The following is a 20,003-nucleotide window of genomic DNA, read 5'->3' on the forward strand; positions in this document are numbered from 1 at the left end:
TTCAAACAAGGTTCACCCAGGTTTATGTAGAAACTTTTAAGACAAAAATGAAAAGCAACAAAACAAGACAAATAAATAGACACAATATATTAACTTTAATACTTACATTCCAGAGACCAGTGTGACCTTGAACACATGCTGTGTAGTGGATGATGGATTTCCTAAAGCCACATTAAGTGCTCTGTCAATGCTGAATGCTACCTGGCGGAGATAACGCTCCTGATTCTGCTGCCCAAAGCCATCGTATGGCACATAAAGGTAAGGAAAGATACCATGGAGATGTAGGCAAGTCTTCTGACCTAAAAAAGTGAAGCATATGATACATGAGAATATGTAAATATGCTTAATTGTGTATTATTTTACTTAAAAAAATGAAAATAAAATAAAAAAACACATACATCAAAATGTGTTATATTACAGTACACTTTGTTTTTAGACATAAAGCAAATAAATCTCGGCTGTATCTGGATACATGCAAAAATATATGTCAAACTGATTTAGCAATGCAAGAAGTATGGTGATTTTTATAATGGTTAGACCAGTGTCTCTCAAGCCCCAACAAGCAGGCCAAATAAGTATTTGCAGACTTTGGCAATTTAGTAGACTAATCTTTGTGATTGGCTTTTTTGTTCTCATGAAAGAAAACAGAATTTATGCTTACCTGATAAATTACTTTCTCCAACGGTGTGTCCGGTCCACGGCGTCATCCTTACTTGTGGGATATTCTCTTCCCCAACAGGAAATGGCAAAGAGTCCCAGCAAAGCTGGTCACATGATCCCTCCTAGGCTCCGCCCACCCCAGTCATTCGACCGACGGACAGGAGGAAATATATATAGGAGAAACCATATGATACCGTGGTGACTGTAGTTAGAGAAAATAATTCATCAGACCTGATTAAAAAACCAGGGCGGGCCGTGGACCGGACACACCGTTGGAGAAAGTAATTTATCAGGTAAGCATAAATTCTGTTATCTCCAACATTGGTGTGTCCGGTCCACGGTGTCATCCTTACTTGTGGGAACCAATACCAAAGCTTTAGGACACGGATGAAGGGAGGGAGCAAATCAGGTCACCTAAATGGAAGGCACCACGGCTTGCAAAACCTTTCTCCCAAAAATAGCCTACGAAGAAGCAAAAGTATCAAATTTGTAAAATTTGGCAAAAGTGTGCAGTGAAGACCAAGTCGCTGTCTTACATATCTGGTCAACAGAAGCCTCGTTCTTGAAGGCCCATGTGGAAGCCACAGCCCTAGTGGAGTGAGCTGTGATTCTTTCAGGAGGCTGCCGTCCGGCAGTCTCATAAGCCAATCGGATAATGCTTTTAAGCCAAAAGGAAAGAGAGGTAGAAGTCGCTTTTTGACCTCTCCTTTTACCAGAATAAACAACAAACAAGGAAGATGTTTGTCTGAAATCTTTAGTAGCCTCTAAATAGAGTTTTAGAGCATGGACTACGTCCAAATTGTGTAACAAACGTTCCTTCTTTGAAACTGGATTCGGACACAAAGAAGGTACAACTATCTCCTGGTTAATATTTTTGTTGGAAACAACTTTCGGAAGAAAACCAGGCTTAGTACGCAAAACCACCTTATCTGCATGGAACACCAGATAGGGCGGAGAACACTGCAGAGCAGATAACTCTGAAACTCTTCTAGCAGAAGAAATTGCAACCAAAAACAAAACTTTCCAAGATAATAACAATATCTACGGAATGTAAGGGTTCAAACGGAACCCCTTGAAGAACTGAAAGAACTAGATTTAGACTCCAGGGAGGAGTCAAAGGTCTGTAAACAGGCTTGATCCTAACCAGAGCCTGAACAAATGCTTGAACATCTGGCACAGCTGCCAGTCTTTTGTGAAGTAAAACAGATAAAGCAGAGATCTGTCCCTTCAGAGAACTTGCAGATAATCCTTTCTCCAAACCTTCTTGTAGAAAGGATAGAATCTTAGGAATTTTTATCTTGTTCCATGGGAATCCTTTAGATTCACACCAACAGATATATTTTTTCCATATTTTATGGTAAATTTTTCTAGTTACAGGCTTTCTAGCCTGAATCAGAGTATCTATTACAGAATCTGAAAACCCACGCTTTGATAAAATCAAGCGTTCAATCTCCAAGCCGTCAGTTGGAGGGAAACCAGATTCGGATGTTCGAATGGACCCTGAACAAGAAGGTCCTGTCTCAAAGGTAGCTTCCATGGTGGAGCCAATGACATATTCACCAGGTCTGCATACCAAGTCCTGCGTGGCCACGCAGGAGCTATCAAGATCACCGAGGCCCTCTCCTGATTGATCCTGGCTACCAGCCTGGGGATGAGAGGAAACGGTGGGAATACATAAGCTAGGTTGAAGGTCCAAGGTGCTACTAGTGCATCTACTAGGGTCGCCTTGGGATCCCTGGATCTGGACCCGTAGCAAGGAACCTTGAAGTTCTGACGAGACGCCATCAGATCCATGTCTGGAATGCCCCATAATTGAGTTATTTGGGCAAAGATTTCCGGATGGAGTTCCCACTCCCCCGGATGGAATGTCTCACGACTCAGAAAATCCGCTTCCCAATTTTCCACTCCTGGGATGTGGATCGCAGACAAGTGGCAGGAGTGATCCTCCGCCCATTGAATTATCTTGGTCACTTCTTTCATCGCCAGGGAAGTCCTTGTTCCCCCCTGATGATTGATATATGCAACGGTCGTCATGTTTTCTGACTGAAACCTTATGAATTTGGCCTTTGCTAGTTGAGGCCAAGCTCTGAGAGCATTGAATATCGCTCTCAGTTCCAGAATGTTTATCGGGAGAAGAGACTCTTCCCGAGACCATAGACCCTGAGCTTTCAGGGATTCCCAGACCGCGCCCCAGCCCACTAGGCTGGCGTCGGTCGTGACAATGACCCACTCTGGTCTGCGGAAGCTCATTCCCTGTGACAGATTGTCCAGGGTCAGCCACCAACGGAGTGAATCTCTGGTCTTTTGATCTACTTGAATCGTCGGAGACAAGTCTGTATAATCCCCATTCCACTGTCTGAGCATGCACAGTTGTAATGGTCTTAGATGAATTTGTGCAAAAGTAACTATGTCTATTGTTGCAACCATCAATCCTATTACTTCCATGCACTGCGCTATGGAAGGACGAGGAACAGAATGAAGTACTTGACAAGAGCTTAGAAGTTTTGATTTTCTGACCTCTGTCAGAAAAATCCTCATTTCTAAGGAATCTATTATTGTTCCCAAGAAGAGAACTCTTGTTGACGGGGACAGAGAACTTTTTTCTTTGTTCACCTTCCATCCGTGAGATCTGAGAAAGGCTAGGACGATGTCCGTATGAGCCTTTGCTTTTGACAGGGACGACGCTTGAATCAGGATGTCGTCCAAGTAAGGTACTACTGCAATGCCCCTTGGTCTTAGAACCGCTAGAAGGGACCCTAGTACCTTTGTGAAAATCCTTGGAGCAGTGGCTAATCCAAATGGAAGTGCCACAAACTGGTAATGCTTGTCCAGAAAAGCGAACCTTAGGAACTGATGATGTTCCTTGTGGATAGGAATATGTAGGTACGCATCCTTTAAATCCACGGTAGTCATAAATTGATTTTCCTGGATAGTAGGTAGGATCGTTCGAATAGTTTCCATTTTGAACGATGGTACCCTGAGAAATTTGTTTAGGATCTTTAGATCCAAAATTGGTCTGAATGTTCCCTCTTTTTTGGGAACTATGAACAGATTGGAATAAAATCCCATTCCTTGTTCTCTTATTGGAACTGGATGTATCACTCCCATCTTTAACAGGTCTTCTACACAATGTAAGAATGCCTGTCTCTTTATTTGGTTTGAAGATAATTGAGACCTGTGGAACCTTCCCCTTGGGGGTAGTTCCTTGAATTCCAGGAGATAACCTTGAGAAACTATTTCTAGCGCCCAAGGATCCTGAACATCTCTTGCCCAAGCCTGAGCAAAGAGAGAAAGTCTGCCCCCCACTAGATCCGGTCCCGGATCGGGGGCTATCCCTTCATGCTGTTTTGGTAGCAGTGGTAGGCTTCTTGGCCTGCTTACCCTTGTTCCAGCCTTGCATTGGTTTCCAGGCTGGTTTGGGTTGTGAAGTATTACCCTCTTGCTTAGAGGATACAGAATTAGAGACTGGTCCGTTTCTGCGAAAGGGACGAAAATTAGGCTTATTATTAGCCTTAAAAGACCTATCCTGTGGGAGGGCGTGGCCCTTTCCCCCAGTGATGTCTGAAATAATCTCTTTCAAATCAGGTCCAAATAATGTTTTACCTTTGAAAGGAATGTTAAGCAATTTTGTCTTGGAAGACACATCCGCTGACCAAGACTTTAGCCAAAGTACTCAAAGTACTCGCCACGACAGCAAACCCTGAATTTTTCGCCGATAATCTAGCTAATTGCAAAGCGGCATCTAAAACAAAAGAGTTAGCCAATTTAAGTGCTTGAACTCTGTCCATAACCTCCTCATACGAAGATTCTTTACTGAGCGATTTTTCTAGTTCCTCGAACCAGAAACACGCTGCCGTAGTGACAGGAACAATGCATGAAATTGGTTGTAGAAGGTAACCTTGCTGTACAAAAATCTTTTTAAGCAAACCCTCTAATTTCTTATCCATAGGATCTTTGAAAGCACAACTATCTTCGATAGGAATAGTAGTGCGTTTGTTTAGAGTAGAAACCGCCCCCTCGACCTTGGGGACTGTCTGCCATAAGTCCTTTCTGGGGTCGACTATAGGAAATAATTTCTTAAATATAGGGGGGGGAACAAAAGGTATGCCGGGCCTTTCCCACTCTTTATTTACTATGTCCGCCACCCGCTTGGGTATAGGAAAAGCGTCGGGGGGCACCGGAACCTCTAGGAACTTGTCCATCTTACATAATTTCTCTGGAATTACCAAATTGTCACAATCATCCAGAGTAGATAACACCTCCTTAAGCAGTGCGCGGAGATGTTCTAATTTAAATTTAAATGTCACAACATCAGGTTCAGCTTGATGAGAAATTTTTCCTGAATCTGAAATTTCTCCATCAGACAAAACCTCCCTCATGGCCCCTTGAGATTGGTGTGAGGGTATGTCAGAACAGTTATCATCAGCGTCCTCTTGCTCTTCAGTGTTTAAAACAGAGCAATCGCGCTTTCTCTGATAAGTAGGCATTTTGGATAAAAGATTTGCTATGGAGTTATCCATTACAGCCGTTAATTGTTGCATGGTAATAAGTATTGGCGCACTAGATGTACTAGGGGCCTCCTGTGTGGGCATAACTGGTGTAGACACAGTAGGGGATGATGTAGTATCATGTTTACTCCCCTCATTTGAGGAATCATCTTGGGCAATATCATTATCTGTTGCATTACTGTCCTTACTTTGTTTGGACACTATGGCACAATTATCACATAAATTTAAATGGGGAGACACATTGGCTTTCATACATATAGAACATAGCTTATCTGATGGTACAGACATGTTAAACAGGCTTAAACTTGTCAACAAAGCACAAAAAACGTTTTAAAATAAAACCGTTACTGTCACTTTAAATTTCAAACTGAAAACACTTTATTACTGAATATGTGAAAAAGTATGAAGGAATTGTTCAAAATTCACCAAAATTTCACCACAGTGTCTTAAAGCATTAAAAGTATTGCACACCAAATTTCAGAGCTTTAACCCTTAAATTAACGGAACCGGAGCCGTTTTTACATTTAACCCCTATACAGTCCCAGAATGAGGCTCTGTCTATAACTAGAAAGGCCCCCATCTGAAAAAGGTGTCCAACACAGTGCCTGCCGTTTTTCTAAACGTTCCCCAAGATTATAATACCAATAAATAGTTAGAATCTGCATAATATGCCTAGTAAAGCAATTGTTTTAGCCCAGAAAAATGTCTACCAGTTTTTAAGCCCTTTTTGAAGCCCTTTATTCTTTTATGTTTAACTAAGAAAATGGCTTACCGGTCCCCATGAGGGGAAATGACAGCCTTCCAGCATTACATGGTCTTGTTAGAAATATGGCTAGTCATACCTTAAGCAGAAAAGACTGCTAACTGTTTCCCCCAACTGAAGTTACTTCATCTCAACAGTCCTGTGTGGAAACAGCAATCGATTTTAGTTACTGTCTGCTAAAATCATCTTCCTCTTACAAACAGAAATCTTCATCCTTTTCTGTTTCAGAGTAAATAGTACATACCAGCACTATTTTAAAATAACAAACACTTGATAGAAGAATAAAACTACATTTAAACACCAAAAAACTCTTAACCATCTCCGTGGAGATGTTGCCTGTGCAACGGCAAAGAGAATGACTGGGGTGGGCGGAGCCTAGGAGGGATCATGTGACCAGCTTTGCTGGGACTCTTTGCCATTTCCTGTTGGGGAAGAGAATATCCCACAAGTAAGGATGACGCCGTGGACCGGACACACCAATGTTGGAGAAAACTCTTTAAATCTGGCTTGTTGGTGTGACTTAAAGGGACATTGTACATTCATTTTTTCTTTGCATAAATGTTTTGTATATGATCCATTTTTATAGCCCATCTGCAAGTGTTTTTTAACAATGTATAGTTTTGCTTTTTTTTTTTTTTAATAAACATTGTGCTGATTTTCAGACTCCTAACCAAAACCCAGAGCATACGATTTAGACTGAAGTTACAGATTCCTGCTTGCTCCTGTTTGTGTAATCTGTCTTTTCATATGCGGGGGGGGGGGGGCTAGTCTGCTCTTTCTGCTTTCCCAGCCCCTTTCATTGGTTGCCCCAGCCTAACCTCATCAACAGTGCTAAACTAGGAGTGTCTAAGTGAGTTTTTAATATAGGTTTCATACTGGATTTTTAGATCAGTATCAGTGCATATTATAGTAGTGTCTATTACTTTCAGTTAAATGAAAATTGGTGTACACTGTCTCTTTAAAAGGGACATGAAACAAAATATTTCTATCATACTTCAGACAGGGTATGTGATTTTAAACCACTTTCCAATGTACTTCTATTATATAATTTGCTTGATTCCCTAGGTATCCTTAGTTGAAAAGCAAATCTAGGTGGGATCAGGAGCAGCAATGAATTATGAAGAGCTATAAATAAAAAGAAAGGGTTAAAAAACACCCTGAGGAGGTGCTATATCTCGAAGAACCAATCTCATGTACAGAATTGTGGACTCTCAAAAATAGAGAATAAGATAACAAAATAAAATACACAATAAGAGACAATCTCTCACTGAAATACCATACAATACCAATATACTGTTGAATTAAAAATAGTAGTAGTGGTTCAGTCCCAAACAAAGTCTTATTGATGTGGTAGAATACTTTAGTGGACGCTGAACACTTATGTATTGTCTATCCGGATCAGGCTGCTCTCTAACTTCACCAAGGGTAGGTAGTTCAGAAAATAACAAACACAAGGAAAGAGGCGCCGTATGTGTGAATCAATTACTGACAAGATATCAGTACATAATTAACACAGGGTACTCACATGATGTAAAGGCACCCACACTTGTGCCAATAGAAGCAGGCTGGTTCTTCACAGCAATCCAGCTAGCTGGACTCAGGCAAACCCTGTATAATCCGGAGAGGTGAACCCCACAGGGGGCAGCTGGATCAAGATGTCGTTTCACTCCCCAGGAGGGCCAAACGGAGGGATATAAGGGAGGTAGAGCTATAGGTCTCCCTAGGTAGCGTAGTATAATGTGCGTACAGCAATGAGAGCTATTGGTTAAAACTTTTTCAAAGTTATTTAATAAACCGATAAAAACAAGTTAAAAAGCACTCATGCAGAAAATGGTGCAGATACAATGCAACGCGTTTCACGGTTACAACCGTTTCATCAGATGCCTGATGAAACTGTTGTAACTGTGAAACTCGTTGCATTGTATCTGCACCATTTTCCGCATGAGTGCTTTTTAACTTGTTTTTATTGTTTGATTAAACAACTTTGAAAAAGTTTTAACCAATAGCTCTCATTGCTGTACGCACATTATACTACGCTATCTAGAGAGGCCTATAGGTCTACCTCCCTTATATCCCTCCGTTTGGCCCTCCTGGGGAGTGAAACGACATCTTGATCCAGCTGCCCCCTGTGGGGTTCACCTCTCCGGCTTATCCAGTGTTTGCCTGAGTCCAACTAGCTGGATTGCTGTGAAGAACCAGCCTGCTTCTATTGGCACAGGTGGGTGCCTTTACATCATGTGAGTACCCTGTGCTAATTATGTGCTGATATCCTGTCGGTAATTGATTCACACATACAGCGCCTCTTTCTTTGTGTTCATTATGAAGAGCTAGCAGCTGATTGCACAAAGTCATCAAATGTTTGTGGCCAAAGCTCAACAGAACCTTCTATTTTGTATTTTCATTAATTAATAATTGAACAAGAATCGCTAGCATAAATGAGCAGGGCCCTAAAACTACAGACCATGGGACATATCCCTTCCTACAAGGGTTTTGTGCATGCCAATAAGTGACCACTGTCAGTGTCAACAAATATCAGTAACTGGTTCTAAAAAAAAAAAAAAAGGTTCCATAGTCGTTATTAGGAAATTAAGCATGTGTTATTGTACCAAGTGTACAAACTTGTAAGTTGAATTTTTTTAATGGCAACAAATTTCAAATTTCATTTTTAATTAATAACCAATTAAAATTGTATTTTATTTTGAACCTTTATCTTTATCAGTGCAAACTCTGGCCAATTCTACCATTAGTGATTGGTTTGGGTACCCCTGAACTAGAGGCATTTTTGCAAATCAAGTTGCTAGTGGCAGTATGTCATTAATAAAATGTGAGTGGTATGAATGTAATAATGACAAGCTGCACAAATTAGCAACCCACTATATACTATACTTCAGAAATAGGTAGAAAAGTGTAAATATTAGAACAAAGAAAGAGTCTGCCTTTTTATTTATTTTATAATGCAGTGATTATATATATATATATATATATATATATATATATATATAAACACAATGCAATGTTTTAATTTGTTTTAAAATGTCTAGTACAGTTGTTTAATGTAGAAGTTATTCAAACTGAGATCCAGGATGCATCACAACTCTCACTACCGATTCAATAAGTCATAGACAAAAGAAGTAAAGTAACCACAATTGTCTGTTAGTAGAACAAGCACACATCCTGGTGTAACAGAAAGAGCAAGATGTGCAGCTACTCTCCTGCAGTTGGCAGGTCAGGAGTAAAAAGCACAGGGGCAACATCAACACCACTGCTACCTGTTGTCTATCACTACCAGAAAAATGTAACTAAACATGCAAAAACAGTAGAGGTCCCCAGGGCAAAAGAGAATTAATCAGCCAGTACTAGACAACATATTGTTGTGTAGTTACAGTCCCAATAGAGATGATATCTTAATTGTTGTGTCTAGTCACATTTTCTCTAAAGAATATATAAAATGGCATTTAGAGCTTGTAACAGATTACAATTTCTGCAAGCCTTCAAATAAATCCAGCAAACAATAGAGTGTTTTGTGTGTGTGTCTGTCTCTCTCTATATATTTTAGACACACACACATATATATATATATATATATATATATATTTATATTTATATATTACACACATATACACATACAGGTATACCTCGCTCATACAGCAGGTTAGGGACCGGAGCCCGCTGTAAAGTGAAAACCCCCTTAAAATGAAACAACGTGGTTTTATCTTTCTTTTTACTTGCCAGTGTGTTTAAAAAATTGAAAACATGTTTGAACTGACATATATTAGGTGAGCAATACCTCTAAGTTTAGTTTAACACTAGCACATTACATTATTCATTTAGTATTCCATAAAAACTGTACCTGTAAAATAGTGACAATTACTGTAGTGAAATTTGCTTGACTACTACGCTGAGACAGATTGCACTGTAATGCTGTAAACAGAGTGAACTGTGCATAACAAAAATGGTGCCAGTCTCCTTTCTCACAATCTCACGATGAGTAAAGCGCTGTTTCAAAATCCTTGGAGATTGAATTTCAGCTCCACAAAGCACTGTATTAGCGAAGTGCTGTAAAGTGAGGTATACCTGTACATACATACATACACACACACACACACATATATATATATATATATATATATATATATATATATATATATACACATACACTCACACTTAAAAAAATAAAATAAAAGTTCATCAGTCCTTCAGGTTATGCAATAATCATGTTAATGTACATGAAATGAATTATGATTCAAAAGTCAAAATGAAACCAGTCACAATAAATGAAAAGCAAGAGACTGAGTTGAAAGCCAAGGTAACAACTCCCTTCCGGAGAGTGTACTTATAGGATCTTACTTCAATTCAAAGACAAAACTGGACTGAGATCAAGACCAGGAATAGACCCAGCATTTGGACCAGAAAGAAAAAAAAAAACGATACGGTTGTATTCTAAAGCACTAAGAATGGCTCTCACATACCGCCTTATTGGATTGGGGTAAGATACTCCTGTAAGTAGACACAGTTATGAAATAAAGAAAGTACACCCTCTTTAAATTCTATGGTTTCACATACCAGGACATAATAATAATCTGGTCCTTAGCAGGCCTTAAAATTAGGTAAATACAACCTCAGATGAATAACAACACATAACATATTACACCATTTCATGATTTATTTAACAAAAAAAATAAATCCAAAATGGAGAAGCCATGTGTGAAAAACTAAGTACACCCTTACTGCTTCCATAGGAATTAAGAAGCTAAGTAGCAGCCAGGTCCTGTTAATCAACCACCACCTCTATAAAAGTTTTAGCAGTTTGCTGGTCTGGAGCATTCAGGTATAAACACAATGCCAAGGAGGAAAGACATCAGCAATGAACTTAGAAAAGCAATTGTTGCTGCCCATCAGTCTGGGAATGGGTATAAGGCCATTTCCAAACAATTTAAAGTCCATCATTCTACAGTGAGAAAGATTATTCACAAGTGGAAAACATTCAAGACAGTTGCCGATCTTCCCAGGAGTGGATCTCCCAGCAAATTCACCTCAAAGTCAGACTGTACAATGTTCAGAGAAATTGCAAAAAAACTAAGTGTTACATCTCAGACTCTACAGGTCTCAGTTAGCATGTTAAATGTTAAAGTTCCTGACAGTACAATTAGAAAAAGACTGAACAACTATGGTTTGTATGGAAGGGTTGGTTGCCAGGAGAAAGCATCTTCTCTCTAAAAAGAACATAGCAGGAAAGCTTAGGTTTGCAAAGTTGCATCTGAACAAACCACAAGACTTCTGGAACAATGTCATTTGGACAGAGGAGACCAAAGTGGAGATGTTTGGCCATGATGCACAGACTTTGGCGAAAACCAAACACAGCATATCAGCACAAACACCTCATACCTGCTGTCAAGTACAGTGGTGGAGGGATGATGATTTGGGCTTGTTTTGCAGCCCCAGAACCTAGCTACCTTGCAGTCATTGAGTCGACCATGAACTTCTCTGTATACCAAAGTCAAATGTGAGGCCATCTGTACAATGACCCAGAACACCAGCAAATCTACAACAGAATGGCTGAAAAAGAATCAAGGTGCTGCAATACCCAGTCAAAGTCCAGACCTCAACCCGACTGAAATGCTGTGGCGAGAGAGAAGGAAGGAGGAGGGAGGAAGAAGAAAGAAGAAAAAGAAGAAGAAGAAATTGTTTTAAAAGATAGATAATACCTTTATTACCCATTCCCCAGTTTTGCATAACCAACACAGTTATATTAAATATACTTTTTACCTCTGATTACCTTATATCTAAGCATCTTCTGACAGCCCCCTGATCATATGACTTTGTATTTATAATCTATTGACTTGCATTTAGTATTGTGTTGTGCTAACTCTTAAATAACTCACCGGGCGTGAACACATTCTGGTAGATTACGAGTTTTGCGTTAACAGGGGTGTGGTGCTAACGAGCAGTTTATGCTCACCGCTCACTTACAGACAGCGCTGGTATTACGGGTTTTTACAAACCCAGCGTTAACCGCAAAAAAGTGAGCGTAGAGCAAAATTTTGATCCACAGCTCACCTCAATACCAGCGCTGCTTACGTTAGCGGTGAGCTGGCTGAACGTGCTCGTGCACGATTTCCCCATAGGAATCAATGGGGGAGAGCCGGCTGGAAAAAAAACCTAACACCTGCAAAAAAGCAGAGTTTAGCTCTTAACGCAGCCCCATTGATTCCTATGGAGAAAGAAAATTTATGTCTACACCTAACACCCTAACATGAACCCAGAGTCTAAACACCCCTAATCTTACACTTATTAACCCCTAATCTGCCACCCCCGACATCGCCGACACCTACATTATATTATTAACCCCTAATCTGTAGCTCCTTTACTCCTATTTCAGCATTTGAAATAGCTGATTTAGCCTGTGGTATCGCCACTTATACTGAACAAATTAATACTGGAGTATAGGCTATTGAATAGCCTAAGTATACACAGCCAGCAGAAGAGATTAAACTCTCAGTGGGATGCAGGATAGTTAAGTAATAAAATGATAATTTTCCATTGTTCTATGTATTGAGCTTTGGTGTTCCAGCCAAATAAAAGATAAGGAAGCAAGTCTGTTTACACAAACTTAAAACATAATGAGATCTGATATCACCTTTAAGTTCAACCCATTGTAATAGGCTGTGGTTTCAAAGCACAAAATCAGCTACTTCATATACACAAATAAGCATGAAAATGCAATTTCTCAAATATTTTATACTCTGCAGTTGGTATAACAAGTAATTTAAAATACATTAATGGAAAACAAAAAAAAACAAAAAACACTAAATTACAGAACAGCCAATAGAATGCCAGCTCAATCCTATTGGCCGATTGCATCATCAGCTAATAGGATGGGACTTCAATCCTATTGGCTGATTGCATCATCAGCCAATAGGATGGGACTTCAATCCTATTGGCTGATTGCATCATCAGCCAATAGGATGGGACTTCAATCCTATTGGCTGATTGCATCAGCCAATAGGATGGGACTTCAATCCTATTGGCTGATTGCATCAGCCAATAGGATGGGACTTCAATCCTATTGGCTGATTGCATCAGCCAATATGATTTTTTTCTACCTTAATTCCGATTGGCTGATAGAATTCTATCAGCCAATCGGAATTGAAGGGACGCCATCTTAGATGACATCACTTAAAGGAACCGTCATTTAGTAAGAAGGATTCTCCACGCCGGATGTCTTGAAGATGGACCCGCGCCGGATGGATGAAGATAGAAGATGCCGTCTGGATGAAGACTTCTTCCCATCTGGAGGACCACTTCGCCCCAGCTTGGATGAAGACTTCTCCCGGCTTCGTTGAGGACTTCGGCCCGGTTGGGTGAAGACGTCTCCAGGTAAGTAGATCTTCAAGGGGTTAGTGTTAGTTTTTTTTTAAGGGGGATTGGGTGGGTTTTAGAGTAGGAGTGGTTGTGTGGGTGGTGTGTTTTAATGTTGGGGGGGGATTTGTAATTTTTTTTACAGGTAAAAGAGCTGATTACTTTGGGGCAATGCCTCGCAAAAGGCCCTTTTAAGGGCTATTTGTAATTTAGTGTAGGGTAGGGGCTTTTTTTATTTTGGGGGGGCTTTTATATTTTGTTAGGGGGATTAGATTAGGTGTAATTAGTTAAAAAATCTTGTAATTTGTTTATTATTTTCTGTAATTTAGTGTTTGTTTTTTTTGTACTTTAGATAATTTTATTTAATTGTATTGTAATTGTATATGTAGTGTAATTGTAACTTAGGTTAGCTTTTATTTTACAGGTACTTCTGTATTTATTTTAGCTAGGTAGTTATTAAATACTTAATAACTATTTAGTAACTATTCTACCTAGTTAAAATAAATACAAACTTGCCTGTAAAATAAAAATAAACCCTAAACTAGCTACAATGTAACTATTAGTTATACAGTATTGTAGCTAGCTTAGGGTTTATTTTATAGGTAAATATTTAGTTTTAAATAGGAATTATTTAGTTAATGAGTTATATTTATTTAGATTTATTTAAATTATATTTAAGTTAGGGGGGGTTAGGGTTAGATTTAGGGGTTAATAACTTTAATATAGTGGCGGCGACTTTGGGGGGGCAGATTAGGGGTTAATAATATTTAACTAATGTTTGTGATGCGGGAGTGCGGCAGATTAGGGGTTAAAAATTTAATTTTAGTGTTTGTGATGTGGGAGGGCCTCGGCTTAGGGGTTAATAGGTAGTTTATGGGTGTTAGTGTACTTTTTAGCACTTTAGTTAAGAGTTTTATGCTACGGTGTTGTTGTGTAAAACTCTTAACTACTGACTTTAAAATGCGGTACCAGGCTTGACAGGAGAGGGTCTACCGCTCACTTTTTGGAAGACTCGTAATACCGGCGCTATGCAAGTCCCGTTGAAAAAATAGGATACGCAATTGAAGTAAGTTGATTTGCGGTATTTCTGAGTCTGGCAAAAAAAGTGAGCAGTACACCTGTACCTGCAGGACTCTTAATACCAGCGGGCGTTAAAAAGCAGCGTTGGGACCGGCCAACGCTGCTTTTGAAGCCTAACGCAAAACTCGTAATCTAGCCGATAGTTATCTATATGGCCCACATGAACTAGCAGTCCCCTGATGTGAAAAGCAAATACAAAAACATGTGATTAAGAGGCCGTCAATAGACTTTGAAACAGGCAGAAATGTAGAGGTTTAAATGTTATGAAGTATATTAATCTAACAATGTTGGTTGTGCAAAGCTGGGGAATGGGTAGCAAAGGCATTATCTATCTTTTAAACAATAAAATATTTTGTGTAGACTGTCCCTTTAATCAAAAGTGTTTTTTTTGTGACAAAAAAAAAAGTCTCTTTCAAATGAATGTGGCCAGTGGTATCAGTACCTCTAACCTTCAATACATTTTTGGAAAACAGTTCAAATTGTTAGCATATAAAAAAAAAATACTTTTAAAGTGGGCAGCCGGAGCGCAGGGTATTTGAATTTCAGCTACACATAAAAGGGATATGAAACCCAAATTTGTTCTTTCATGATTCAGAAAGAGCATGCACGTTTACCCACTAATCAGCAAGCGCTACCCATGTGCTAAACCAAAAATGGGCCGTCTCCTAAGCTTACATTCCTGCTTTTCAAATAAAGATACAAAAACATAAATTATGCTTACCAGATAATTTCCTTTCCATCTGTATGAGGAGAGTCCACGGCTTCATTCCTTACTTGTGGGAATACAGAACCTGGCCACCAGGAGGAGGCAAAGACACCCCAGCCAAAGGCTTAAATACCTCCCCCACTTCCCTCATCCCCAGTCATTCTGCCGAGGGAACAAGTTACAGTAGGAGAAATATCAGGGTATAAATGGTGCCAGAAGAACAAACAAAAATTTTGATCCGCCCAACGGAGAAAACAGGCAGAGGCCGTGGACTCTCCTCATACAGATGGAAAGGAAATTATTTGGTTAGCATAATTTATGTTTTCCATCTTAATATGAGGAGAGTCCACGGCTTCATTCCTTACTTGTGGGAATACAGAACCTGGCCACCAGGAGGAGGCAAAGACACCCCAGCCAAAGGCTTAAATACCTCCCCCACTTCCCTCATCCCCAGTCATTCTGCCGAGGGAACAAGTTACAGTAGGAGAAATTTCAGGGTATAAATGGTGCCAGAAGAACAAACAAAAATTTTGATCCGCCCAACGGAGAAAACAGGCAGAGGCCGTGGACTCTCCTCATACAGATGGAAAGGAAATTATTTGGTTAGCATAATTTATGTTTTCCATCTTAATATGAGGAGAGTCCACGGCTTCATTCCTTACTTGTGGGAAACATATACCCAAGCTCTAGAGGACACTGACTGAAACGGGAGGGTAAAAAGAGAGGCGGACCCTATTCTGAGGGCACCTCAGCCTGTAAAACCTTTCTCCCAAAAGCTGCTTCATCCGAAGCAAAAACATCAAATTTGTAAAACTTTGAAAAGGTATGTTAGAAGGACCAGGTAGCCACCCTACCAATCTGCTCCATAGAGGCCTCATTCTTGAAGGACCAAGAAGAAGCCACAGCTCTAGTGGAATGAGCCGTAATCCTCTGAGGAGGTTTATGTCCCGCTGTCTCATATGCTAAGCGGATAACGCTCCTCAACCAAAAAGATAGGGCAGTGGAAGCAGTCTTCTGTCCTCTACGCTTCCCAGAATAAACAACAAACAATGACGACGTCTGTCTAAAATCCTTCGTAGCCTGAAAATAGAATTTCAAAGACCGAATCACATCCAAATTATGAAGTAATCGTTCCTTCGAAGAAGGATTAGGACACAGGGAAGGAACCACGATCTCCTTATTGATGTTGCGATCAGACACCACCTTAAGAAGAAAACCTAACCCAGTACGAATAAGAGCCTTATCAGCATGAAAAACTAGGTTAAGAGGCTCACATTGCAAGGACGCAATCTCAGAAACTCTGCATGCCGAAGCAACAGCCAGTAGAAAAAGAACATTCCAAGACAGTAATTTAATGTCAACCGAATGCATGGGCTCAAACGGAGCCCTCTGCAAAACCTTAAGAACCAAATTTAAACTCCAAGGAGGAGTGGACTATCTAAACACAGGCCTGATTCTAGACAGAGCCTGAACAAACTACTGTATATCAGGAAGCTCAGCGAGCCTCTTGTGTAATAACACAGATAGAGCCGAAATCTGTCCCTTTAAGGAACTAGCGGCCAATCCCTTCTCCAAACAGTCTTGGAGAAAAGAAAGAATCCTGGATACCTTGACCTTATGCCAGGGGAATCCGCGTTCTTCACACCAGAATAAGTAGGTCATCCACACCTTATGACAGATGCGACGGGTGACCGGCTTTCTAGCTTGGATGAGAGTATCAATCACACTCTCAGAAAAACCTCTCTTGGCTAGGACTAAGCGTTTAATCTCCACTCAGTCAGTCTCCGAGAATCCAGATTTTGATGAACAAGGGGACCCTGTATGTTGATCGGGAGGAGATATTCCTCTTGATACCACCGGCCCTGTGCCTTACGGCACCCCAAACAGCTCCCCATCCTGATAGACTTGCATCCATAGTCACAAACTCCCAGGATGGTCTCAAGAAGGATGTCCCCTGGGACAGGCGATCTGGACAGAGCCACCAAGAGAGCGATTCTCTCGACCGGTTGTCCAGACAAATCTGTTGGGATAAATCCAAGTGATCACCGTTCCATTGCCTCAGCATGCACAACTGAAGAGGCCTGAGATGGAATCTGGCGAATGGAATGACATCTATGCTGAAGACCATGAGCCCAATTACCTCCATACACTGGGCCACATATGGCCTTAAGGAGGTCTGGAGGGCAAGACAATTGGAAGGAATTGGTCTGTAAGGAAGGAATATCTTCATGGATATGGAAACTATTATCGTGCCCAAAAATTCCACTCTGGTACTGGGATCCAGAAAACTCTTTCCTAAGTTTATCTTCCATCCATGAGATTGAAGAAGCAGAAGAGCTCTTGATGGGTCCTCTGCCAGCCGGCAGGACGGAACCTGGACCAGGATGTCGTCCAATTATGGCGCTACTGCAATACCTCTGGATCTCGCTACAGTGAACAGAGCCCCTAGAATCTTCGTAGAGACTCTTGGGGCAGTAGCCAGACCGAAAGGAAGAGCCACAAACTGGAAGTGCTGGTCCAGAAAGGCGAATCTTAAGAACTTGAAGTGATTCTTGTGTATTGGCACATGAAGGTAAGCATCCTTCAAGTCTATCGTCATGAACTGTCCCTCTTGAACTAAGGGCAGAATAGACCTTATCGTCTCCATCATGAACGATGGGACCGACAGAAACTTGTTTAAGCACTTTAGGTCTAGAATCGGGCGAAACGTACCCTCCTTCATTGGGACCACAAAAACAAATTATGCTTAGCTGATCATTTTCTTTTCTTCAGATGGAAAGAGTCCACAGCTGCATTCATTACTTTTGGGAATTCAGAACCTGGCCACCAGGAGGAAGCAAAGACACCCCAGCCAAAGGCTTAAATACTTCTCCCACTCCCACTCCCCTCATCCCCCAGCCATTTTGCCGAGGAACAAGGATAAGAAATATCAGGGTGAAAAGGTGCCAGAAGAACAAAAATTACAGCTACCCCACAGAAAAACACGGGCGGGGAGCTGTGGACTCTTTCCAACTGAAGAAAAGAAAATTATCAGGTAAGCATAATTTATGTTTTTCTTCATACATGGAAAGAGTCCACAGCTGCATTCATTACTTTTGGGAAAACAATACCCAAGCTATAGAGGAAACTGAATGCAAAAACGGGAGGGTACAAGAGGCAGCCCATTCAGAGGGCACCAGGCCTGAAAACCCCTATCCAACAAAATCCCGCTTCGTCCGAAGCCAAGAACAACCTTGAAAAAGAGGAAAAGACCCAAGGACACTGACCCGCAGATAGTCCACAAGCCTTGCTAGAGACCACAGGGACTAGACTGAGTCAACAGCCTCCAGGAGGAGACATCGCCCAGCAGTCGGTCTCCAAACAACACACCCCTTACTAAAGAAAGGGAACAAGCTAACGTAATCTTCGACAGAGAAGGAAAGACACAGAAAACATGAATGTACTTGTAAAGCGCAGCTAATCCCCCTTAAGGGACTCAAGGCGCTGCTCATCATATCAACCTCACCGGGGATTGACTTGCAACCCTCGGTTTGATACAGTGCAGATTAGCCACAGTGCATTAGTATGCTGAGCTAGCTGTCCAGCTAGCAAAAGGAACTCCAGACTAACAGAGACACACTAGTCGCATAGAAACAAGGGGAGGCAACGCCCAGACTACAGAAAAACAGAAACCACGGGAGTCACGGGAGGCCGGGAGTCTGAAACAGAGAGGATCTTCCCCCAACACAGTGCCATCTCACTCTAAAAAGCAACTGAAGACGAAGGTCCCCAAGTCACAAAAAGGTAGCTTAGAATACCGAAATATTCCGACACGAAACCTCATGCAGCAAGCTCATATAGGTCTGACGAACAACACCTGAAGCAAAAACAGTGCACGCTGCAGTCATTTAAAAAGTACCATGAAAATTAAATACTTGCAGGGCAAGCAGAAAGCAGCTGAAGATAGGATCCTTCAGATTTCTAAGTATCCACTAAAAAGCGGATAACGTCACAGGCTATCTAAGAGCCGCCAGTCCTTCCCACAAATACTAAACATGGAGAAAGGAGAAACCTCAAGAGGCTTACCGTACATCGAATGCTCCGAGGACGAATTTAGCACAGAAACAGATCTCAGATCCTGCTCCAACACCGGACCAGCCCAAGTGACAGACATGTCTGATAAACAGGGGGAACAGAAAGACCCCAACCACAAGTCCCCAGAGAATGGTCAACAGAGCTCGGGTGCCAACCCAATCCGCTCCTCCAAAATAAGGCACTCCTAAGGAGAACCCCCCTGCGACCTTGAACAGAGAAAAGTGCAATAGATCCGTAGGAAGACCTGTCACAGCTCCTGAAAAAACTGGGTCTTCCCGAACCAGTTTAAAGGATCATAAGTCTCCAAGACATTCAAGAAGGATCCAAGACAAGAACCCTGGACACAGAATCGTCCTAAAATGATCGACACCCCCAGGGAACACATGATACCCCGTCTGAAGCAATCAGACCTCACAGGGTATGAGAACCGGGAAATCCGGAGAGCGGGTACAGGAATCACTTGTAATTCCCAGCCCAAAGGGAAGAGAACACCCTTAGCCGGAGGTCAACATCCCCCCAACAAGGTGCTAAGCCGCGAAAAAGTCACGCAATTTCTCTAGAGCCCAAAGGCCTCAAGGGCAACACTAAGGGAAATTTGAACAAGAACAGAGTAGAAGAAAGGCTAATCTCCATAATCCTTTCAGATTAACATTCCAGAGGACCACACCCAAGGGAGAAGAATGCAAAGCATCCCGAACCCAGACAGGAAAACATCCCCTAAGCAAAAAGCTTGGAAAAAGAGACACCTCCTATCGCCCCTGATATGGAGACGACTAATTCCAGAAGGAAGACAGAGCCTAATGAAGTGGCCAAATCCACCAGAAAAAACAGACGAAGTCCAGAAAGTCTCAAC

At 41.2% G+C, this 20,003-nt stretch overlaps 1 protein-coding gene across 1 annotated transcript in view; it reads right to left on the reverse strand.

Moving 5' to 3' along the window:
* REV3L (REV3 like, DNA directed polymerase zeta catalytic subunit) overlaps nt 1–20,003 on the reverse strand; it is a 471,052-nt gene that overhangs the window by 311,597 nt on the left and 139,452 nt on the right. The window contains exon 2 of the mRNA XM_053710865.1: nt 107–299. Within this exon, the coding sequence (XP_053566840.1) occupies nt 107–299 (193 nt within the window). The remainder of the gene's footprint in view (nt 1–106; nt 300–20,003) is intronic.

This window comes from Bombina bombina, chromosome 4 (genome assembly GCF_027579735.1).
Source record: "Bombina bombina isolate aBomBom1 chromosome 4, aBomBom1.pri, whole genome shotgun sequence".
Lineage (NCBI taxonomy): Eukaryota > Metazoa > Chordata > Amphibia > Anura > Bombinatoridae > Bombina > Bombina bombina.